This window comes from Leptonychotes weddellii, chromosome 7 (assembly GCF_054177405.1).
Source record: "Leptonychotes weddellii isolate Sample4059 chromosome 7, ASM5417740v2, whole genome shotgun sequence".
Classification (NCBI taxonomy): domain Eukaryota; kingdom Metazoa; phylum Chordata; class Mammalia; order Carnivora; family Phocidae; genus Leptonychotes; species Leptonychotes weddellii.
Window position 1 is genome coordinate 129985453 of NC_138375.1, and position 25857 is coordinate 130011309.

At 41.8% G+C, this 25857-nt stretch overlaps 1 protein-coding gene across 1 annotated transcript in view; it reads left to right on the top strand.

Annotated features, from left to right (window-relative positions):
• The window catches only part of PGGT1B (protein geranylgeranyltransferase type I subunit beta), a 55079-nt gene that overhangs the window by 19865 nt on the left and 9357 nt on the right, over positions 1–25857 (top strand). Inside the window, exons 3-7 of the mRNA XM_081827221.1 lie at positions 4375–4442; positions 9291–9442; positions 10625–10757; positions 16393–16438; positions 24160–24344. Of these exons, the coding sequence (XP_081683347.1) occupies positions 4375–4442; positions 9291–9442; positions 10625–10757; positions 16393–16438; positions 24160–24344 (584 nt within the window). The remainder of the gene's footprint in view (positions 1–4374; positions 4443–9290; positions 9443–10624; positions 10758–16392; positions 16439–24159; positions 24345–25857) is intronic.

The following is a 25857-nucleotide window of genomic DNA, read 5'->3' on the forward strand; positions in this document are numbered from 1 at the left end:
CCGATGCGGGACTCGATCCCAGGACTCCAGGATCATGACCTGAGCCGAAGGCAGTCGCTTAACCAACTGAGCCGCCCAGGCACCCTAATTGCACTTCACTTTAATATGCCTTGCAGATAGTGCATTTTTTACAGATGGAAGGTTTGTGGCAATTCTGTGTCGTGCAAGTCTATTGGTGCCATTTTTCTAACAGCATTTGCTCACTTCAGGTCTCTGTTTTACATTTTGGTAATTTTCGCAATAATTCATACTTTTTCATTATATTTACTATGGTGATCTGTGATCTTTGATGTTATTACTCTGATTGTTTCGGGGCACGACAAACTGTGCCCATATAGGATGGTGCACTTAATTGATAAACGTGTGGGTTGTGACTGCTCCACTGAGCAGCGGTTCCCCTTCATCCCTCTCCTTGGGGCTCCTTAATTCCTGAGACACAGCAGTACTGAAATTAGGCCAGTTAGTAACCCCACAGTGACCTCTGCGTGTTAAAGTGAAAGGAAGAGTCGCACATCTCTCGCTCTACATCATAAGCTAGAAATGATTAAGCTTGGTGAAGAAAGCATGTCAAAAGCCTAAATAGGCTGAAAGCTAGGCCTCTTATGCCAGTTGGCCACGTTGTGTATGCAAAGTAAAAGTTCTTGAAGGAAATTAAAAGTGCTACTCCAGGGGTGCCTGGCTGGCTCAGTTGGAAAAGCATGCAACTCTTGATCTCAGGGTTGTGAGTTTGAGCCCCATGTTGGGTGTAGAGATTACTTAAATAAAAATAAAACTTAAAAAAAAAAGTGATACTCCAGTGAACACACGAATGTTAAGAAAGCAAAACCATCATATTGTTGATGTGGCGAAAGTTTTATTGGTTTTAGTGGTTGTTCAGACACTAGGCACTGTGGACTTTGAAGATGAAATTAAGGTTACTAATCAGCTGACGTCAAAATAGGGAGATTATCTGCAGGTGTTTCATGTACAGGGGTGGGGGGGGTGCTAGGTGTTGCCCAGTACAACCACATGAGCCCTTTAAAGAAGGCGGTACAGGGGCCAGATGCAAGCAGTGGCAGGAGTGGCCTCCAGGAGTGAGCAAACACTTGGAGCCCTCAGTCCCACACCCGCCAAACAAGCTGAAGGAACTTGAGGGGCATTGTTCCCCAGAGCCTCCAGCAGGGGGTGCAACCCCTACCAGCACCCCGGTCCAGCCTGGTGGACCTCACGGACTTCGGAACGTACAGAAGTGTGCGACAATAAGTGGGTGTGGTTTCAGGTAGTAAGTTTGTGATAATTTGTTAGGGCAAAAATGACTCATACAAAGAACAGAATTCACTCTCCTGTCATACCACACAATTTTCTTTTGTTTATTCCCTTCTGGGTTTTGTTGATAAGCATCCTTTGCTTAATTATAAACATAATCACATAAATGTTTGTGTCCTACTTTTGATCACTTCTCCATGTTGCTACATAGTTTTCCCTAAGTATTTTAGCAGCAGTTTAATGTTCCTTTGAGGAGATAGAGTGTCACATTAACCTGTTGGACTTCTGTTTGCTTCCGGATTTTACCAGTGTAATACTACATTGCATGTTTCTGTGCATGTGACCTTTCTTATATTGGAAGTTACTGGAGTAAATTCTCAGATGTATCATTATCCAGTCAGAATCTGAGCCTTTTTATTACTCTTACTGTATATTGATAAGTCTTAAGTGGCTTACCCATTTTTTAGCAAAATCTTTAGCAAAGATGGGAGAACTGTGTTCCTTAGTATCTTTCTTTACCATTAGACAATACCCTTTTTCATGTAATTTTTTTTGTTAAAGGGGGAAGGTGGTTAGTGGAAAGTTTTACATTTAGTGGGTAAAGTTCCCTAAATTGTTCAAGAAATTAATGTTTAAGTTACTATTCTAAGTACTATTGGAGATACAAAGCTAAATAGAGTACCTGATGTGAAGAAATAGAAGAGTGAAAACTAATTAGTATGAATTAGTCATGTTGCAGTCGTAAGAGATATGAAACTAGTTTCGCACCTCAAAACCTATTTATAGGGGCACCTGGGTGGCTCAGTTGTTAAGCGTCTGCCTTCATCTTGGGTCATGATCCCAGGGTCCTGGGATCAAGCCCCACATCGGGCCCCCTGTTCGGTGGGAAGCCTGCTTCTCCCTCTCCCACTCCCCCTGCTTGTGTTCCCTCTCTTGCGGTCTCTCTCTCTGTCAAATAAATAAATAAAATCTTAAAAAAAAAAAAAAAAACTATTTATACATCTACTTGATTTTTTTTTAAGATTTATTTATTTTTAGAGTGAGAAAGCACAGGGAGAGGGGCAGAGGGAGACGGTGAGAGAAACACAAGCAGACTCTGTGCTGAGCGTGGAGCCGGACGTGGGGCTCGATCTCATGACCCTGAGATCACACTTCAGCTGAGACCAAGAGTCAAGTGATCAACTGACTGCACCACCAAGGCACTCCACATCTACTTGACTTTTTATTAAAATGCATGCACATTCTGTGGATACTTCACTTCTGTCCTCTACATCTGTCATGCTGATTTTCTAATAGCTATCAAAACCATAATTACGTTCTCATTGTGGGTGTAACTAATTTTTCATTTATAGTTTTCTTATTTTTTTCCAGCTTTATAGAGGTATTATTGACATATATATGAGTGTAAGGTGTACAACATGATGATTTGTTACATGAATATATTGCAAAATGATTACCACAATCCCCTCACATAATTTCCTTTTGTGTGTGTGTGTGTGTGTGTGGTGTGACAACATTTAAGATTTCTCCTTATAACTTTTTTTTTTAAAGATTTTATTTATTTATTTGACATAGAGAGAAAGAGAACACAAGCAGGGGGAGCAGGAGAGGGAGAAGCAAACTCCCCGCTGAGCAGGGAGCCCGATGTGGGGCTTGATCCCAGGACCCCGGGATCATGACCTGAGCTGAAGGCAGACGCCCAACAACTGAGCCACCCAGGCGCCCCACTCTCCTTATAACTTTCAAGGATATAATACAGTCCTATGAATTATAGCCATCATGCTGTACATTAGATCCCCAGAATTTACTCATCTTACAGGTAGACGTTTGTACTTTTGACCAACATCTCCCCATTTCTCTCAGCCCCTGACAACCACTATTCTACTCTGTTTCTGTGAGTTCAGCCTTTTTAAATTCCACATATAAGTGAGGACATAAAGTATTATAGTATTTATTTCTCTCTCTGACCTACTTCATGTGGCATAATGCCCTCAAGTTCCATGTATTGTCACATAAGGCAGAATTTCCTCTTTTATGGATGAATAACATTCTGGTGTTGTGTCTATGTGAGGAACAGAGAGAGAGAGAAATTTTCTTTATCCACTCATCTGTCGTTGGACACTTAGATTGTTTCCATGTCTTGGCTATTATAAATTATGTTGCAGTGATCACAGGGTTGCAGACATATCTTCAAGATAGCGATCCTTTTTCCTTTGGATATATACCCAGTAGTGGATTGCTGGATCATATGGTAGTTCTAGTTACAATTTTTTTAAGAACCTCCATACTGTTTTCCATAATGGCTGTGCCAATTTATATTCCCACCACCAGTGCACAGGGCTCCCTTTTCATGGATGTGACTCAAGTTTCTGGCTTATTAAGTTCCCAGTACTTCAAAGCAAAGTACGTTATTAGACTCAGAACGAAGATTTGTCCAATACTAAAATACTAAGTACGTATATTTTTTGCAACTAGAGCAGCTTATACCTTTAGTTTGCTCACATGTAAAGAAGCAATGAGTTAAAGTAGAAAGACACTGGATGGGAAATTAGGATTCCAGATTCTGATGCGTTACCTTGAACATGTCACTCAACCTCTGGGCTTCTGCTTTCTCTCCTTTAGCATGGGGTTAAATATGTTGATCACATGAAAAATGATCATACGGAAAAGATATGGAAGCATTTTGTATGCAGTGAGGTAGGCTATAAACTGAAGGTACATGGTAGGAAATCATTATTTTGTCTCTGGTTTGAAAATGAGAAGGGCATCTGGCTGGCTCAGTCGGAAGAGTGTGCAACTGTTGATCTCAGGGTTGTAAGTTTGAGCCCTATGTTGGGTGTGGAGATTGTTTTAAAATAAATAAACTTAAAATTTTTTTTGAAAATTAAATTAAATGAGGAAATTCCCACAAAAAGAGAACAGCCTTGGCTCATGGTGAGCATTAACCAGTGAAAATGGACACAGTAACAAAGCTTTGATACTAAACCGTTAGCTAGAATGAAAATGGACACAGTGACAAAACTTTCATACTAAAATGCTCAGTTTCTGAAAGAATGTTTAATTGAACTGCTGTAGAGTCCGAACAAAAATAAAGTATACTCTAAATAAGTACATGTATTTATTTTCTAGGATCAAATCTAAACCGCTGTGGTTTCCGAGGCTCTTCATACCTGGGTATTCCATTCAATCCATCAAAGGTGAGTTACTGTCTGGGTCAGGAGGAAGAAGAAGGGAGGTGGCTGATAAAATTAGTGAGACAGAAAACTAAGAAATTACCCAGACGGAACCAAGCTTCCATGTTTTGATATAGCTGGGTACTGTCTACTAATGTACATTATACCTGCAGCTCCTGGAAGGAGTGTGGTCCGCACCTCACTTCCTGGCGGAATGCACAGCCCATACGCGTGCAGAGATCCCTGCTGTCCCAAGTATCGTGACTCTCCTCCTGTCGTTTGTATAAAAATTATTGGTGATTTCCTGGAGAATTGGAAATAAAGCACTCGTGCTTGGTGCTTGCTCTCTAGGAAGCCAGAGAACTTCTATGTTAGTGAAAGACTACATTCGACTCACGTTTCTTAGGAATAAAAGAAAAAGCTCTTGCCAAGGCAGTGATTGAAGACCTGAGCAGTGATGAATTTGAGGACATTTGTGGCAACAAGCAGGCTGTCTTCAGGGTTATGGCCAGAGGCTTTGGTACCAGCACACACCATGTAGAAAGCAGGGACTCCTCACAGAGGGAGGAACTTCTGTCTTCTTCAAAGCATCAGATCCAGAGCCAGCTCTGAAGGTGTTTGCATCTCGGCACAAAATAACTATTTTTCTATAGTAGAAGCAGAGAGAAACTTCCTCATTTTTTTCAAAAGAGGGCCACACAGCATAGAAACTTTTCCTCTGATGGGGTCACTCTGCTTATATATTGGTTATAAGCTAGTGTCTAGCAACACTGAGTATGTCAGGATTTATATCCAGTTGCAATCTGAATGTAAATGGCATATTGCCCATTTTTTCATGCTCTGCTTCAACATTTTAGAATAAATAGCAGTGATTTGGGAGAAGGCAGCATGATTTCATGGAGGCACTGCTTCAGCTTTCTTCCTCTGTCTTAGGCTCTAGATCCACCTGCCTGTGTCGAGGTCATGTGAATTTGCCAAGATGTCTCCAATCATGTGTGCCCATTGCTTTTAGCAGGGAGTCTGCAAACAGGATTCGTAAACTATGTTCCCTTTTTCCTACACATACAGTCTTTTCCAGCTGATGCTGGTCCTGAAGAAGATAGCTCTCCCTTTACTCCTAGTGGACAGGCTATCTGGGTGCCATGACGAGTGGTCATAATGACCATTCTCTAGTGCCATACCTTGTGTGTACCCACCCTGATTGAAATAAAACAGGGCTTTGATACATTTTGACAATCCCCTTCCTCTTGTCTCCTCCAACCCCCAAGACATTTTTAAACAGGAATAAAATTGAAGAAGAAACCATTTTTGCCTTGGTTGGCAGAGTCTCCTGACACCCATTTTTGGTGACATTCACCTAGACGCCTGGCATCTTCTGGGGAGGCCAGGTCCCACTTTATGCCACATTGTGTTCATCTGAATTTGAGTGGTGGAAGGAGCAAGAGATGCCAGGGGGACTCATATCGGCCTCCCAGGGGTTGTCATTGAGAGTGGTTGGCTGAGAGATCGCAAGAATCTGAGGAGGCGCATAGGATTGTCCGATGAAGTATATAAATACAGTAGTGTCATCAGTTTTTCTTCCAAAACCACCAAACCACCTGTGGGCCATTGCCTTACCTGATAAATGCCCAGGGCCTTCCATGGCCATAGAGTACTTTTTGAGAAACACTGATGGGATCGATCCTCTCAACCCACTTTTCTCACTGTTTTCCTTCACAAATGCTATATTCTCTGTTAAATTATGTGTTGTCTCTAATACATGCTAGACACCCAGAATTTTCTTTCTCCACTTCGCTTTTACTTTTTCTTCTACCTATAAAGCCTTCTCTCCTTTCCACCCACCAAGCTCCTCTTCTGCTGCAGAAAAAAATCCCTTATTTAAGTCTTTGTGTTACTGGGGTGCCTGGCTGGCTGAGTCAGTAGAGCATGCAAATCTTGATCTCAGGGTGGTGAGTTCAAGCCCCACACTGGGCATGGAGCCTACTTAAAAAAAAAAAAGTGAAACAGTCTTCAGATTTGACTAACAGAAGATAAGATGACAATTTAAAAAAATAAATCTTGGGGCACCTTGGTGACTCAGTTAAGCGTCTGCCTTCGGCTCAGGTCATGATCCCAGGGTTCTGGGATCGAGCCCCACATCGGGCTCCCTGCTCAGTGGGGAGCCTGCTTCTCCCTTTCCCTCTGTCTGCCACACCCCCTGCTTGTGCACTCTCTCTGTCAAATAAATAAAATCTTTTAAAAAAACAAAAAAAAGGTAAATCTTTGTGTTAATGTATCTCCCTCATGACGCTTATTACATTCTACTTTGTATTGTAATTACTTGACCAGACCCTTTCTTCTACCCTTAAGGTTAAGCTCCACATTTGATTTCTGTTTGGATTCCCCATGGTGCTTTTAACATAGTAGATGTTTAGTTTAAGTACCAAAAACTGAAATATGCTCTAGGAGTTCTAGGCAGACTATTACAAATGTGGAATAGAATAGCCAGGAGTACCAGAGTTTGAGCTCTAGGGAGGAACTCAGAATGAAAGGGTTAGCAAGATGAAAATTTGTTTGGGATGTTTGTGAGACCACAAAAGAATCGTGTATGTAAGGCCAGATGGGTGGGGTGGGTTCCGATTATAGAAGGTATTGAACACCTTGCAAACTTGTTCTGTGAGGAACCACAGAAGGTGGGTGAGCAGGAAAATAATGTGATTCACTCCCTGGTGGGTCCAGGAACCTAGTTCAAGACTCCCAAGAAGTAGCGGCCCTTTGGATATTTGCCTTGTACTTCCATCATCATCAGGATAACTAGCATCTTTGTCATGGTAATTTTATTTAATCCTCACAATAACCCCTTGAGGGAGGTATTAATATCCATTTTCCAGAAGGAGGAAGTGAAGCAAGCCAATGAGTAGTAGAGGCAGGATTTGATGCATTTCAGTGGTTATAGAAGTTAACATTTATTAAAGTGGGTAGAGGAGTCTGCTTAAACCAAAACCTTGGTACAAGTTTCACTTTGACCTTCTAGTATGATGAGTATTATTCTAGGATTTGAAGCAATTACTGATTAATCCAAACTAAAATAGAAGGGAAACCTATGACAGATGAATTTTAAAATATGCTTGTATTCTGTCAAAATTAAAACGTTCTTCATTGTGTGTCAACTGTACTTCAATTAAAAAAAAAAAAACCGGGCGCCTGGGTGGCTCAGTTGGTTAAGCGACTGCCTTCGGCTCAGGTCATGATCCCAGGGTCCTGGGATCGAGTCCCACATCGGGCTCCCTGCTCCGCGGGAAGCCTGCTTCTCCCTCTCCCACTCCCCCTGCTTGTGTTCCCTCTCTCGCTATGTCTCTCTCTGTCAAATAAATAAATAAAATCTTTAAAAAAAAAAAAACCTTAAAAACTTTTTTTTTTTAAAGATTTTAAAGATTTATTTATTTGAGAATGCCTGGGTGGCTCAGTCCGTTAAGTGTCTGCCTTTGGCTCAGGTTGTGATCACCAGGGTCCTGGGATCAAGTCCTGCATTGGGCTCCCTGCTCAGCGGGGAGCCTGCTTCTCCCTCTGCCTCTGCTGCTCCCCCTGCTTGTACTCTCTCTCTCTCTCTCTCATAAATAAATAAAATCTTAAAAAAAAGATTTATTTATTTATGGGGGGGGAGGGAGAAAGAGGGGGGAGGGGCAGAGGAAGAGAGAGAATCCTGAAGCACACTACCGCTGAGCAGGGAGCCCAACGTGGGGCTCAATCCCAGGACCCTGGGATCATGACCTGAGCCGAAATCATGAGTTGGCCATTTAACCAACTGAGCCACCCTGGTGCCCCAAAACTTAAAACATTTTTAAACTGACAAATTTGTACAATGTGAAATTTTACATTTTTCAAGTGAAATCTTTTTTAAAAAATAATTGATTCATAGGATTGGCTGATTATTTGAAATTATAAAACTCTAAATGCTTTGTATATTGTGGAACGTCAAGTTACTTGGCATAATAAACACTTTTTATATCCAGTTTTATCATTGCCGGTGTCAGCGCCTAGATTCTTTATAGGATTTCCTACTTTGTCACGTATTTTGTAACATAAGAGATCTTTGATAACTGTAGTTATCTTTTGTTAAAACCGTCAGGTCGGTGAAACTAATCCAACACACAGTGTGTTGATGGTTATTCTAAGTGCTAATGTTTCTTAGAAGCTCAAATAATTTAATTGTATATGAGAGCAGAATAAGGTTTTTCAACTGTATAATATTTTTATATGGTGATTACTGTGGTATTGAATTTGTACAGTAAAAGGATTTTTATTTCTTTTAAAGATCTTTTTTGATTGAAAGGCTGTATGCTTTTCTAACTTCATTGAGACTTAAGTTATAATTAATGCGGTTGACTACATGTGGAGTTCAAATAATTTGGTTTATTTTTGTATCAGAACTGCTTCCAGAAAGCTTGAGGTTTGCGGGATACATTTAAAAATTGTGTAGCCTCGGGGCGCCTGGGTGGCTCAGTCGTTAAGTGTCTGCCTTCGGCTCAGGTCATGATCCCAGGGTCCTGGGTTCGAGCCCCGCATCGGGCTCCCTGCTCAGCGGGAAGCCTGCTTCTCCCTCTCCTACTCCCCCTGCTTGTGTTCCCTCTCTCGCTGTGTCTCTCTCTGTGAAATAAATAAAATCTTTAAAAATAAATAAATAAATAAATAAAAATTGTGTAGCCTGGAAAGCATGCAATTGTATTTACATTGAAACCTACAAAATGGAGGTTTGTTTTTTTCAATCAGGTGTTGGTATAAGTCAGTACAAACATTTAATTTTACTAGTTCCTGAAACCTGGTGTCAGATTACTTAATGAAATAAGTTTTCAGTTTACTAGTTAATTAACATCATGTTAATTTTGATTTTAGAATCCTGGAACAGCTCATCCTTACGATAGTGGCCACATAGCAATGACCTACACTGGCCTTTCATGCTTAGTTATTCTTGGAGATGACCTAAGCCGAGTCAATAAGGAAGCTTGCTTAGCAGGCTTGAGAGCCCTTCAGCTGGAAGATGGAAGGTACACATCACTCTGGTTTTTTCCCTTTTCTTTTTTGGAAAAATTTTATAGAACTGAAAAATGGGTATAATACTATACTAGAACTTTAGGGTTTAATATTAGGATGGACTTTAATTTACCTTCTGGGTGACAAAAAAGATATTTTGAAGTAAGCATACATTAGTCTGTACTTCTGTTCCTTAAGACATAGTGACTGGGGCAGAAAGGAATGAACATTGACTATTACATTCTAGTGAAGGTAGATTCAGTGATGTTTGTAAAGGATAGAAAAAGAACTTAGTTCAGTAATATTTGGTGGTCTGTATGGTATGTTTAAGGAATCTTCCTAGAGTTTTAAGGTGAAACCTCCCCCCACCCTGCCCCAAATCTAGGAAGTGGCAAAGTGATACCATCTAGAGAAAAAAGTTTGCAAACCAATTCTGCTGTATTGTTACGTTAGTGCTCCATCAGCTGATACCTCTGTTTTCCCTTCAGTGTTTAAAAAACACTGCTCTTGATGAGGAGAAAATTAATTTAGACTTGTAAGATAAATTATCATTAATGGGAAATACTGTAGAACTTAATCTTTACCTCAGCCAGTGTATGTGACTAATATCTCGAAGTTTCCATATAGTCTTTGATTACTGCCACCTTTTCCTTTTTTATAAATAAAGGACTAGATATCAGACTCAGACTGTTACCTCTCTAAAACTAATGGAATAGGTAAAAAAAATTACCACACAATATTGTGTTAGTTAGTGGTTATCTACATATACATTTAGGAGAAATTTCACACGTCAAAACTTGGGTTTGGAAATTTCTTACTGCCCAGTGGGTCCCGGGTGCTTTTCCCCCCATTAATTCTCAAGCTAGCATGCCACAATTGTCCGGGATAGGGAGCAAAGAAACTTCAAGTGGTGCCATCTGGGAAGGATTAACTGGTAGTGTATAAAGCTACCCAGAAATCAGAACTTTGAAATGGAGCAGTGATTTAGAGATCATTTTATATTATTCAAGTTAATAGTCCTGTTCTTTATTGACGAATATAAGTAGTATATGGTTTTTAAATCCATATTTAATCATAGATTTTTCTGCGAGTAAAGACATGAAGTAGGTGTTTCTCACCCCTCCCTCCCCCGCAAAAAAAATAAAAACTAAATTATAGTGCGATGGAATCGTAAATCATAGTGTTATTTCTTTCAGCTTCTGTGCAGTCCCTGAAGGCAGTGAAAATGATATGCGATTTGTATACTGTGCCTCCTGTATTTGCTACATGCTCAACAACTGGTCGGGCATGGATATGAAAAAAGCCATCAATTATATTAGAAGAAGTATGGTGAGTTATGTTGATAAATGACTATTTTAGGTTATTATTGTTGCTATATGGGGACTGCACTATAATGCACGTCTCATCTCTCCTCCACCAAGAATAAGGGCAGTAAGGTTGCTTTTTGGATATGTTGTGTAATCAGAACAGCCATATAGAAATAATTGTGAAGGACAGATTGATTCATTGGCCGTTAAAATTCAAACGTCATTTGATTGTATCTAAGGAAACAAATGTCTTTACTAGAAAGAGATTGGTCAGCCTTAGAAGGAAAAAAAAAATGAAGTAAAATCTCACAGGCACATGTTTGATAGCCTTTGCTAGCAGGGGTTAGTGCGGAGCCCTGGCCAAGCATAATGGAAAATTATGGTTTCTTAGGTGAGACTATTTCTATATTTGGTGTGAGGTGGGAGTTCCGTAAGTCATTTGATTAGCAAGAACCACATACAACAAGATTGACTGGGCTAACAATAGATTTTTGGATCTTTTTGTTAATACTTGTGTGTGCCCCTCCCCACCCTTTTTTAAAGATTTTTTTATTTATTTGACAGAGAGACAGCGAGAGAGGGAACACAAGCAGGGGGAGTGGGAGTTAGGGAGAAGCAGGCTTCCCGCTGAGCAGGGAGCCCGATGTGGGGCTCGATCCCAGGACCGTGGGACCATGACCTGAGCCAAAGGCAGATGCTTAACGACTGAGCCACCCAGGCGCCCCGTGCCCCCCTTTTTTTAATCTAAGGTTTATTTTAAGGCAAGTATCAAATAGAAGTGCTATTCTTTCACAATACAACTTAATCTTTTCATTGGCAGTAGTAAGGAAAGCTTAGTCTCAGCCATAATTATCCTTTGCTCTACTTTTTTGTCTTTTGTATGAAACTGAGACATAGAAATGTTGCTTCCCAGGTTTATTACTTCCCAAATCTGAAGTTTTCTTTTCATAGACTAGACTCTTTTAGGATTAATTCAACTTTTACTCGTCAGTGTTTCAAAATGAAAATTAAGTTCTTAGAGGAGTGAAATTTTTTTTAACTGAATGTGTGAATATGGGTCAGATTTTGTAGAATCGGCACTAGTCCAAACTTCGGAGAGCCCGTGGAGCAGAAAGAACAGGCCCTTCAAGGAGCTTCAGAGGGAAAGGAGATTTATATTCAGTAGAAGGATGGGTGACGTGTGTTTTGGCGTAACTGCTACGGCGGCAACGCTGTGTTCTCCTTCGCGTGTTGTATGTGGAAATACAGCGTATTGATTTGCCCTGCTACCAGTGACGGTGACTTTGGAGCGCCGGTTAGGTTAGCATTTCTCTGCTTATCATTATTCAGTATCTTGTGGTGAGGGATTTGGAGACTGTTAAATAACCTGTTCCTCATCAAACTTTTATCCGCTGGTGGTGGTATGCAGTTGAGGATTTTCCAGCTCTGTCATTCCTCCTGTGATTTTTCAGTTGAAATTCTGCTTTTAGAAAAAGCTTTCTCTTTACATCTGTCTGTATCACTTTGAACTCCAGATTCTTGTTTTATCCAGTGGGCTATTACCTGTTACTGTCGTTACTTATTTTGATGGTCAGATTGTCCCGGATTCAGCGAGCCCCACCACGCGGACGCTTGTGCCTTTTTTTGTCTCACCCCCTTCATTCTTTGAGCAGCAGTTGGCTTTCTGGCACAAGATTTTCCAGGTTCATCTTGTACTTTCCGAGCCATAGCCCTGGAATCCGTCATTTTGGCAAGGAGCCCTGGTTCCTACTGGAGGATGGTGTGTAGAAACGAGGATTTGGGCACGATCGCTGTGCTCACTGGCATTGGGATATCATGGCTTCTAGTCCCTCTCTCAGCAGGCCGAGCTAGGAAATGTATGTATGCGTGTGTCTATGCACAGAATCCTTCCCCCCCGCCGCCCCCCACTTATACGCACCCACTCACCTCTATTTCCTTATCTATGTGTGTGATAAAAACCATGAGTCCTATTGATACCTCAAATTTCAGTCCAGCACCACAGTTCTTTTTTTATCTTCCTCCTTTCTTTTTGTAACTCCCTTCTCAGACAGTCACCAGCCTGGTTCCCATTATCCAAGATACATTGCTCTTTTTGTTTGAACCTGAAGGTATATAGTCAAAATACCATATTTAAGAAATACTTGAGGGGCTCCTGGCTGGCTCAGTTGGTAGAGCATGCCCCTCTTGATCTTGTGGTCATGGGTTCGAGCCCCACATTGGGTATAGAGATTAATATTAAATCTTTAAAAAAAAGTGCTTGAGTTACTTCTGTTATTCCCCCCCCCCTTTAGTATGGTTATGTTATTTAGTTAAAATACAGCTAAGTTTGTTGGTGTTTGGGCTTCATTTTAGGGTTTTCCCCCAATGTTGTTAATTTTTAAAGATTTACTTAATATGTGAAATATTGACTTGGTTCTGAAAGTCAGAACTGTACAAAAAGGGATATTCCAAGATGTGTTACTCCTTACCTCCTGTCCCTTCTGTCTCGCCTCCTTGCTCACTCCCGTAGTTGCCACCTTGTTCCGTTTACACCGTAGGGGACCAATCTCATTAGCATTTGCTTTGTCCTTCCCGTATTTGATGAGCAGATATGTACATTTTTGTTTCTCCTCCTTTCTTCCTCACAAGGTAGCACACCACAGATACTTAGTTTCATAGTACTCCATTGTGTGCATGTACCTAGTTTTTTGAACGGTTCTGAACATGGAACACGTATTTTCCAAAGGCGAACAATGTTGAAATTAATAACCATCTGCATATGCATTTATGTATTTTTGGAGATAGATCTTCAGAGTGAATTCCTAGTAGTGCACTTGCTTGATCAAAAGGTAAATGCATATGTAATTTTACTAGATGTTGCCCATTTTCTCTCCGAAAAGGGCAGACCAGTTTCTCTTCCCACCAGTGTAGGAGAGTGCCTGTTTCCATACCACCTCGCCAAAGCAATGTGTCGTCATCCTCTTTAATTTTTATCAGTCTGGTGGGTGAAGAATGATCTTTCAGTGTGTTTATTTTTAATTTGTATTGCTTTTATTATGAGTGAGCTTGACCACTTTCTTCACTCCAGGACGATAGAGCACCAGGCCACACATGAGCACCGGTAGCCTGCAGTTTGCTAACCCGAGTTCCAGTCCATAATTAGTTTGCTTTCCTGTAGGAACTCCAGTTTTGTGTATGCTCTTCTTTGCTTATCTTTGATTTCAGTCACTTTTTCTCTGACCCTTTTTACTGCTGTGTCTTAGTTTTAGTCTCTTGGCTGTTTTCTGCCTTTCATCAGTGTCCCTTACCGTCTTTTCTTTTGAGGCTGTTATTCCTTGGTCTTATTATTCCTTATTTTCTTCCATTTCTTTCCTGAAGTCACCGAATTCTGTTTATTTCTTCCTACTGTTTGTCCTTTCTGTTTTTAACTTTTAGTTTCCTTTTCATACTCTCAGGTGCTTGCTTGATAATCACAGTTGAGTTTGGGCTGCTGTATTACAGTTTTCCTCTGCTTTATGTCCATTTTGGGGAGGCAGGGGCAGATTTTCATACACCGAGATGTTTTCATTCCATTTGCTGTGTTTTCAGAGTTATTTTATATAGATTTGTCTCCTTGTTTAGTCATTTTGCAGATGTTCTTTCTTAGAAAAATTTCTATTTAAGAGTACACTCTTTTCAGTCAACAAAGTGTGATTTCTTTAATGAGTTTTTGTGGGGTTTGATTTTGTTTGTTTGTTTTCATGTTGGGGAAAGTATGTGTTTCATGATTTCCTGGTAGAAGAGAGATTCTCTTGTTTCTCATGTCTCTAAATGTTGGTCCTTTGGTGTCCTTTATGACCTGATCTTCGGCGGGTCCATCTCTTTTCCTGGTTAACTTGATTCATCAAAGTCATTCCCTCTAAGCACTGCACCCTCTGAAGTCCCTTCCCAGTGGTCAGCACTCTACTGTTCCAGAACTCACGCAGTCCCGGCCCAGAACTCACGCAGTCCCGGCAGCGCTCGCCTGGCATGGTGGGCCGGCCCGTGATAGGGATTGTGACCACATGGGCTGAGTGAGGCCCAGGGATCTGAGTCGTCAGGGGGAGATCACCACTGCTCTGGGGCCTGTGCAGCTTTTTGCCATCACATCACAAACTCTTCGGGAGTCGTAAGTGTGCGTACAGAGAAGTTTTAAGCGGTAAAACCAGTATTTATTTAGTACATTGTAATATTAAAACATTAAAAATATTGAGAGTTAAAGTGTTTTCTTTGTAAAAAAAAAAAAAAGCTATATATATATAAAAGAATGAAGTAGTTTGGACAGTGTTTGCCTTGTTTCCTTACGTAACTTAGGACAGGGAGGGAGCATCGTTTCTGTCTCGGTAAATGATCAGACTCCTTCCTAAGTTCATAGCAGCTTCCAGCACTTTCTCCTTTGTGTTTTCATGATTGTGAAACATCTCCAAGGATTCCTTCATCCTTTGTGTCACAGCCGTGGTCCTCACTCATGCAGGCCCCTGCCTTCACTTAGTTCTTCTGACGGCAGCACCAGCAGCCTTCCCGGGACTAGCCGTTTTTTTCTAATTCTGTGTTTGAGCTCAGTTTCTCTTCTAGTGGTGCCGCTTCTCATTTCTTGATTTGGTGGCCAGTCTGTTCTTTTGGTTCTGCCCCAGAGACTGTCACGTGGGTTTACTACTAAGACAAAGGAAGAGACAACACAACCATACATTTTGCTGTCTGTGCATGAACTGAACAATATGTGCAGTGACCAGTTACTAACAGACTCTGAAAAAGGTGGTGGGACTAGTTACTGATTATGATGCACATCTGTCGTTTATGTAGTGACTTGTGAACTGAGATGCTAGCAGCAAGTTTGTACTCTGTGCAGTTACTCATAGTTAATATACCGTGGTTGCGGAAATTGGAACCATATTGTGTTGTTTAGCTGAAGGATGGTATGTGGAATTTGTGCGTATCAAAACTGCACAAAAGAAGGACTACCTATATTTCGCTCTTAGGGTGGACCTTCTCCCTCCAGCGGTGATTTTAGATCTGTCTCATGCCTACCATTGGCTCCCCCCCCGGCCCCCGATTTTCCACAAACTTGCCTTGCTCTCTGCAAAAGGGTGACAGGAGTGGGAGAGGCAGCTTGCTGGGATTTGAGGTTTCTTTTTCTATAGACAGGTAATTTAAAGCTTACACACGTCTTCCAGCTTTGTTAAGGTTTCGGCTTTATATAGTTGTATTGTTCTGTTTTGATTTTGTGGGATATATGGGGAGATCCACATTTGGGCAGGTGCTGTTACCCTTAGCTACCCACAAGCCTCAAAATAGACTTGTTCCATGTTTATAATATTTTATTAGTACAGCATCTTTACATTTTCCTTAAACTTGTATAGTCTTGCAAGTAGGAAAAGAATAAGGGTTGGGGCTTTTTATTGGGTAGAAATCAAATATATAGATGCCATCTTTGAACAATCTGTCTCAGAATGTGCCTGCTGTATGCATTTAGTGATTTGACTTGATGAATAAGCCAAGACCAGGTACTTGGAAATGCCTACAACTACTCCTTTGTGGGAAAGAGTATTTTGGAGATATGAGGGAGAAACCAAAATGGATCAAGAGACCAAAAATTAGCATAACGAGGACTGACTTATTATCATTTCCCTATTAAACTGAATAATGTTTTTCTTTTTCAGTCCTATGACAATGGGCTGGCACAGGGAGCTGGACTTGAATCTCATGGTAAGACATCTTAAAGTAAATGAACATGTAGTTTATTTTATTCCTTTAATTAACAATGGCATCTGCGACATGGAGAACCCTGGAAGTTTGCCTCAGCCCGTGGTTGTTGTCTTTCCTACTTCTCTCTTTTGACACTTTATGCCACTTTGAATGTCTTCTAGGTCAGTAATAGGTCAGAGAATGTTCAGACTAAGATTTTCATACTTTTCTAGTATTTTCAGGTTACCTATTTGACTGTCAGCTGTATGATAATATCCTGGGGTGATTTCTTAAGATAGCACCAGAAGACAGCAAGTTTTCTTTTTTGGCATAACACTGAAAAGCTAGATGCAGAATATTAAGCATGAATCAATGAACTTGTGAAGAAATGAAAATGTCTTTCTCAATATAATAATCCTTAGTCATTGCCGTAAAACATTTTGCTGCATAGCATATGTTCAGTGTATAAATTAATAGCGTTTCTCCTTTCACCCTTTTCCCCACGTGGAGCAGAATCAGAATAGGGAAGTGATATACTTAGTCTGTCAGCACATCAGTAGCCTGAATTTTTTCAAATTGAGTATTTCCATGTAAGAGTAAGTAAGCGCCATGCTCCTTTTTAATTTTTTTTAATTTCTTCCTTTTTTTTTTTTTTTAGATTTCATTTTTAAGTAATCTCTACAACTAGCATAGGGCTCGACTCCCAATCAAGAGTTGCATGCTCTACTGACTGAGCCAGCCAGGCTCCGCAACAGTGTTCTTTTTTTAAAAAGAAAGAGCCTAGATCAAGGAGGCTCTCTGAGTGAACTCCTGAGGTTTCCTCTTTATTATGGCAGTCTCTTTGTGCTCGCCCTCTGGCAGCATGACAGATCTCAGAAAGAACAGGTCTCAGCCCTGATACCTGCTTGGGACCTGGCCCCTCACTTAATCGCTCTGAGGGTTTCCTCGTTGACCGACAAGAAATAATTGGACCTTCCTTTAATTTTAAAATTGTTGCTAGGATTATAAGAGGTAGGGGGAAGGTGGTTTGTAAACTGTAAAACATGTATAAAAAGATATTTTTAACATCTACTCCTTGACCCTATCTCCTTGTACTTCCCCTGAGACCTTGTCCTGTTGGTCTTCTCCCTCTCACACATCTTCACTCCCTCCTTCAATGTAGATATTTGGAGGGTGCGTATCACGAAGGGCCACGTAGAAGACTGTCTCTGTGTTTCCTCTGAAGCTGTACTATAATCAGGACACCATAATTCCTATGTGTGCCTACATTTGGATGAGATTGGGCTTGGGGCAAGCTGCAGTCGCAGTTCTGTCACTGGTCATCACCACTTGGTGAGGAGGGATATGTACTCGTGGGTGCACAGAGAGGAAATCTGGTGTCTGAGAATTTCCGAGAAGCCAGGGCCTCGTGCTAGGTGTTGGAGAGGGTGTTAACAGGCACTCTGGCTGAGGCGACACATTACCAGTACGGGAGACCTGTGATACAGATGCCGTGGGTCCCAGGAAATTGGGATTGCATTTGCCGGAACATGAAACAGAGGGCTGCTCAAACATGAGTCTCTCTGACAGCTTCTGTCAGGAAAGCATCTTGCTGAGCCACACTTAGTAGTGATTTTAAGTCTGTATGACTTGAGTAGGATTACACCCATTGAGATCATCAGTCATGGACTGTGGTTCATGCAAAAAGCTTAGATCTGTCTTCCTTTTCTCTTTGAATTTGTTTGGTGGGCTTGAGACCCAAAGCTCTAGAGAAGGGCGTCCTACTCAGGGTGCCACAGTGGGCTGGTGTCCTGCCAGTGGGCTCCAGGAATGCTTAGATACCAGCTCCCTCCACCTTGGGGGCAGCCAAGCAAAGCTGTGGGTCTGGAGCCCCCGCTCAGGGTGCCACAGAGTGCGCACGCAGGTCAGGCATCCTGTCGTCCGGGTGCTGTGAGGTTAGATAGGCTGAGGAGACTGCTCTGGAGGCCCTTCCTTCCATGCCTTCTCTCCTCTCAGCGCTGCCAGGCGAGACCTCCTCCTCAGAAGTCAGCTTGCAGTTTGGCCGCCCCTGCAAGCTTTTGTCTTCTCCCTTCTTCTTTCTCTGGTTAATCTTTTCAGAGAAGCAGTCCAAATATACTCTTGGCCCTTCTCCACAAGTGGCTTATTCTTCAGCCTTCTGTATAAGCCTCAGCAGCTTCGGGAGTTTCTCTTGTAAAGTCACCAGTGATCGACATTTCAAACCCATTGTCGCCTTCTCACTTCTCGCCCTGTGTTTCCTGAAGCACTGGAAGCTGTTAGCCTCTCCCCTGCTTTCTGGAAGCGTCAGGTTCCTCTTGCCCCGTTTCCTCACGAGTTGTTTCTGGCTCCTTCACTATGCTTGTGTCTTCCTCTTGCCCCCTTACCTGGACCCACCTTTTTCTTGCCTTCGGGTGGTTCCTCCTTCTGAATCTCAGGGCTCTTCTTGTACTTGCTGTTCTGTGTACGGAAAACCCTCCACCCTCACCTCTGGCTTACACTTGGCTCTGTTTCATATCCCTAGGTCTTGGCTCCAGTGATTGCTTTTAATTACCATTTTTGAGATTGCAGATCACCCACACACACTCCATTCCCTATCCCCTTTCCTGCCCTTGGTTTTCTCTGTATTCTGTTTTATCATGTGTGTGTTATCTGTCTGTCCGCACACGGGAACGGAGCTCTTTACCCGTTCCAGTCACTCTTGCGTCCCCCACACCTGGCACATGTGGCGTGTGCTGAGATGAGCGAATGGATGGTTTTATTAGTCCCCCTGTGCTGGTCCTTCGGCGCCGCAGGCTGCGCGTTTGTGGAGCCATCGTGTTTTCATTCCTTCCTCCCACGCCTCAATGTGCTCCTCAGGAATGTGGAGCCGCTACTTCCGGACCTACTGGTTTTTCAGTCCATAGAAGCCAGAAGTCCAGAATTCGGGGCGTTTGATCTCATGTTCTGTTTTGTTTTGTTGTTTTATTTGCACTTACACCAGTGTTCTCCTGTAGGTCGCCTGTTTATAATCCTTGATCTCCAGACTGAAAGGACTGGAATTTATGATGAAGCAGCTGCCCTGTGCCAGCTACCAGTTAGTCTCATTTAATCCTCACACCAGCCCTCTGGGGGTGGGCATCTGTGTGTGACTTGGATTCCGTCAGAGAGCGAGACCACCATGAGTAGTAAAGAACTGGGACTTACCGTAGGAATAAGACTGTGGAGGAATATGGAGAAGGAAGGGCCTGAAGGGCAAGTTGGTGGACTGGGGGCAAGTCACTGACAAGGCGTCCTGCGGCCCCGGCCCAGGTGGACAGCGAGACCTGGCAGGTCAGGTGCATCCAGCGACCAGAGCAGGGCTGTGGTAGAGGAGTCTGGCGGGGGCCGTTGCTCCAGCATCTGACTGTGGGTCTTGGGTCACCAGGGCAAGAAGTAAAGCGGACTTGCATTCCAGGTATGTGGGAGAATAAGGGCAAGGTGCAATCTCCTGGCACCTCTGCCTTTGTCTCTCAGCTCCTTGAACCGCAGCTGGGATAGTGGGTGCTGCTTCTCTCCTTCCAGCGGATCCCACGCAGACTTCACGGGCTGCAGACCATACAGGGAAGCACCTCTGGCCCAGGCAGGTGGACGCGGAACCAAACCACTGCAGTAGCCATTGTCATTTTTCTCAGAGTTGTGACTTCCCCAGTAGGCTCATATATCGTCGGGCATGTAACGTAGCCCACTGGAAACCCTGTGCGTGCTCAGCAGCGCCCCTCATTTTAGTTCTCCGTGTCCGCTTCCAGCCTCGCTTTGTAGACGCGCCCGTGGGCCACCCCTTCCGTGCATCCCGGGCTGCAGAGAACGTGTGCTCCCCCCATGTTCTCACGGGCCTTTTCCCCGAGGGACGGGGCCAACATTCTTCCCTTGCCCAAAATGCTTCCCCTCCCACCTGCTTCTCCTCTTTCCCCTTTTCCTAACCTTCCGAGTTTTGTCAATTTCCTGTGGCTGGTTCCATTCTCTCTCAAACTCTTCATCGTCTCTCATCCCCTGGCCCTAAGCAATGCCTCCCTTTTCTGTATTCCAGCCATACTGGGCTCATACCATCTTCATGGCACCTCCCCATTTGCCTTAGCGTCCCTGCTACGTTGTGAGCCAGTAGGTCTCATTCGTGTCCAACTCCACTTGCCCTCATACCATGCACTTGTCCAGCAAGTATTTGAATAGGCTGTCCCCTCTCCCCCTCGGCATCCCGAAGTGCGGGAGGCTGTGTGTGGGCTGCGCGTCCTCCTGCTGCAGTTCATCGGCTCTTCTCCCACAACTGCTTAGCTGAGAGCCCATTTGTCCTGCAAACCCTTCTAGGCTGTGATCATCAGATGTGAGTATTCCTTTTTATCCTAGTGAGTCTCTTAAGCACTAGCACAGTTGTAGGGTAAAGTGTTCGTGTGTTTGGAAGAATTGGGTTTTCCTGCTCTGCTAGAATTAAAGCTATTTTTTCCTCTCAGGATTCATGATATAAAAGTAATAGTTCACATAAATTAATTTGATTCCATGGTTCTTCAAAAATCTCTCTACTCCTTAATCCAGAAGAGAAATTTTCAACTCTTTGGCCTAATTTCATGTAAGCATTCAGCTTCTTGAATTTTCCTTACTTTACCTTTTCCATGGGGTATTTTAAGTGTGAAATGGTGTACTTTTATTTTTATACCTATTTTTAGCTTCCTACTTCATCTCTAGGTATATGATTGTTAACCTTAAATTATATATTTCAGAGCACATGGACTCCTTCAGATAATTTGGTACATGCAAATAAATAGAAGAGAATGCTTAAAATTGGGCTTTAAAACCTTATGGGAGCAGTTAGCTTACACCTGTTAAAACACTGTTAAAATGTAAGTCAGTCCTAGCATCCAGGACTAGAGGCAGGAACACCTCCTTCACCCTGCCCCCAGGAGCACTGAGGTCGGTTGTTAGAACCAACCTCGGTGGTCCCTTCCATCTGTGGTGTCCATGACTATGGTATTCTGCACCACACCGAAATGATCCATATGACCGAAGCATCTCACTTCAGGTGACAAACTCAGCAGGTGCAGTCTTTCTCTTGTTTGCACATGCCTTAATATGTCTTACTGTAAGGGCCTTCAGTACAGAAGATTCTTTTCATACCTTCTTCAGCCAAGGCATAATGAACACAACCTTCTCTTGATGAATTCAGAAAACTGTGAGAAGCAGTTTTGTATTGTACTTTAATGTAATGATGTAATATTCTTTTTTTTTTTAAGATTTTATTTGAGAGAGAGCACGATCAAGCGGGGGGAGGAGCAGAGGGAGAGAGACAAGCAGACTCCCCCCTGAGCGCAGAAGCCCGCGGTGGGGCTTGACTTCCTGACCATGAGATCATAACCTGAGCCTAGTCAGATGCTCAACCAGCTGAGGCGCCTGGGTGCCCCTGTAATTATGTAATATTCTTGAAATGTTTTGAAGCTTGTAGGAATCATTGATGTAACCTTATTTAGCCCCTTTTGGTGCTAAATAGAATATGAGTTCCTGTGCCCACTTTTTTATATTTCTTAATTGACTTATTTATTAAGATGTTACCTGTCTTTTCTTGCTCTCTGTATCTGCGTCTAACACTCTAAGTTAATACTGTTAGCTCACGTTTTTAGAATTAGTTTTTAAGAATTTTGTATAAAATATTTGAACCTCTCAGGGGTAAATGTTGGTAAATGAATTTTAGCTTAAAGCATAGATTTTGCAGTAAGTGTTTTTGGCTACTCAGAGCTCAAACTTACTTCAGAAGTTATCATTGTGCAAAGCTGGTGATTTGGGCAAAGTAGAGAGTATTTTTACTTTGAATTGTGCCAGTTTGCTTTAAAGAATCCTAACAAGTAATTTGGAGAGTAACAATTAAATGCCTCTTTTTACCTTTTGGTAGGTTTTTTTTTTTTCTAAGTTTGATTTATTTAAGTAATCTCTAAACCCAGTGTGGGGTTCGAACTCACAACCCTGAGATCAAGAGTTGCATGCTCTTCCGAGTGAGCCAGCCAGGCACCCCTACTTTTTGGTAGTTAATGAGTACATATTATCTGTTGGAAGATTTTATATTTAATGATGTAATAATATCTGAAGTCATGGCCAGGTTGTCATGAAAGAGAAATTGAAATTGGTGGGTCACTGAAGAGGAAATAAGATTGGTAGTTGCTTAATAGGAATTATTCTAAAAGGTTACTATAAATTTGTTTTATTTTTCTCTTTTCATTAACTCATGACTGACATAGATCTCCGGAATCACTGGGAAAAATTCTGAAGATTAAATAGTTCTTACTGACAGTGACCTTTTTAATGTGCTGCCTGTCTGGAGTTTTCTAGAGGGAATGCTGACTTTTCTTTTGCCAGAGAATGCATCCAAGTCGTGTAACAGTAAAAGGAAAGTTGTAGGATGAAGCGTATTATAAACCCTCCATTTCCGTAGCTGAAATTAATCAGTAGTGTAAAGTGTTGTTTCTTTTCCTTTCTGGAAAAATAAGGACTTTTCAGTTCCTGAGGAAAGGAATCACTTTTGTGAGTGTACTGGTTTCCTGTTGCCTCGGACTTAGTGGTATAAAACAACACAAGTCTATTCTCTTACAGTTCTGGAAGGCAGAAGTCTGAGCTGCACTTTACAGGGCTGCTTCCTTCTGGAGGCTCCAAGGGAGAGTCTGTTCCTTTGCCTCTGCCAACTTCTGGTGGCTTCTGACATTCCCGACATGTTGCCGAGTCACTCCAGTCTCTGCTTCATAGTTTCATCGCCGCCTCTTTCTGTCATCCCCTTCTGCCCCCTTCATAAGGACACTTTATCCAGGGATATCTCTCCGTCTCAAAATCTGTAGTCACATTCACCCAAAGTCTCTTTTGCCGTAGGAGGAAACGTTGCCGTGTTCCAGGGGTTAGGACCTGGACTTCTGAATCTTTGTGGGTCATTATTCAATCTACCACAGGGAATGGATTATCCCCATGTGTCTCCTTCCTCATAGGCCCTTCTTCTCTCCCCGCCCCCAACACGATCTCTCCCTCATCCCTCACTCAGACTTGTCTTCCTTAAATTTTTTAAGCTGAGTAGGTATCATATCTGCATATCTGCTTCTAGCTTGTCTGTGTTCTATGTGAAAATTAGTCTGTGGGCTCAGGCAGATGGAACCGCAGTTCATGAGCACTGTGTGGTTTTAAGGGAAAGGAATCAGACTGGGGCGACAGGGAGGAGGAGTCCTAGGTTTTAGTGTCAACTCTTCCATTAAACCATGTAATTTTGAACAAGTTCCTTAACCTCCGAAGTCTTTTTTTTTCCCCCAAAAGTAAAATATTTCTTAGAGCTTTAAATTATTTTATTTATTTATTTTTAAGATTTTATTTATTTATTTGAGAGAGAGAGAATGAGAGAGAGCACATGAGAGGGGGGAGGGTCAGAGGGAGAAGCAGACTCCCTGCCGAGCAGGGAGCCCAATGAGGGACTTGATCCAGGGACTCCAGGATCATGACCTGAGCCGAAGGCAGTCGCTTAACCAACTGAACCACCCAGGCGCCCGAGCTTTAAATTATTTTAAATTCCTGCCTGTTTCATCAAATTAATATTGAAGACTCCAACACCTTCTGGTTATTTTAAAGGTATAATTAATTGTCTTCTAAATTTACTTTATTTTACTGATTTCCAGAATTGTATAACCATTGTTTTTTTTTTCTCCAGCCATTTCATGTTATTTTCCTAGGCATCTGATTTGACGTTTGAAGTATTGTGTGGTTTCGATTAACAGGAGGATCGACTTTTTGTGGCATCGCGTCACTGTGTCTGATGGGTAAACTAGAAGAAGTTTTTTCAGAAAAAGAATTGAACCGGATAAAAAGGTGGTGTATAATGAGGCAACAAAATGGTTACCATGGAAGACCTAATAAGCCCGTAGACACCTGTTACTCTTTTTGGGTAGGAGCAACTCTAAAGGTAAGAGAAAGAATAAAATTGAGAAACCTATACTCTGTGTTGATACAAACTGTGCTTTAAAAGTTTTGGTCTTTGTAATGGTCACTAAATACCATTAAATTTAGGCTGCCGAGTTTTTTCTCTTGCTCCGGCAAAGCTCATCTCTGTACGGTTTTTCTATAGAATTCAGGTATCTGTTGTGCTGCTTGAAAATTGCCATTCTTATAAAACTTAAGTGGCCCAGAACATAGATGAGAAAGGATAAGGTATAAGGTATAAAGGTTGTAAAAATCTTGTTACCAAAACTGACGGACCGGTAGTCTGTCTGGAGCAGGGATCTGTCTGAACATGGTAGCAGTAAAGGCTTTATGGGAAGTTACGAATCTTAAAAGATAAACCATGGGTCATTCCCTTGAAAACAGTTTGTGGTTTTTAATTTTTTATTGATTTATTTGCCTAACCCTTCTGAATAACTTACTGATTGACACTTTTGCACATTTCTCTCCATTTGTTACCTTTTTGACATGCCTAATTTCATAAGCTTATTAACCACTAAATACCCTCAAGTTTGCTCTGTCTTAAAATTGCCTTTCCCCTTTAAAATGTTTCACCTAATTCTGATATTCTGAAATCTAACAAAAGTCCGTGTTCATCTTTTATATAATATCCTAATTTTTTCTCTTAAATTCTGAAATGCTGAAAACAGAATGATTAACATGAAGGCAGTATATCTCCCTCTCTCCCCTCACTCCTAGTGCCATTCCTCGGGTGTACCGCTTTAATATTTTTTTAATTATGGAAAATTCCAGACATATTCTGAAGTAGAATAGTGTAATGAACCCCTGTAAGTCCACAGCTGGACGCATCAGCTTTTATCCCAAAGCCAGCCCCAGTCTTATCCATATTCCAACCCCTTGCCCTTCGCCTCACTGTATTATGTGAGGGCAGATCCCAGATAACATTTTTTATATTATCTGGAAATTTTTCAATATAGTTCCTAACCAAAAATAACTTTCTAAGTAACAGAACTGTAGTGTCATTGTCACATCTGAAAAAGCCCTAATACCCTTTAGGTATCTAGTCATTGACTATGTATATTTCCTTTTGCATCACATCAAGAAGCACATAATCTTTGGTCATCTCCTTTTGATCAAAGGGCTCCAGAGCCGTCAGACCGGATTTATCCTCTACAAAGTCCCCCATCAGCTTTTTATTTTATGATGGCAAAATATACATAATATAATATTTATTAGTTTAACTATTTGTAAATATATAATTCAGTGGTATTAATTACATTCACAATGTTCTATAACCCTCACCAGTATGTATACCCAAAACTTTCATTATCCGCAGTATATACTCTGTACTCATTACCATTCTCCTCTCCCACTGGCCCTGGGTCATCTCTCTTCTCTCTGTCTTTATGAATTTGCCTATTCTTGGTACATCACATAAGTGGAATCACACAATATGTGTCCTTCTATGTCTGGCTTATTTTGCTTAGCATAATACTTTCAAGGTCCAGGATGTGAGG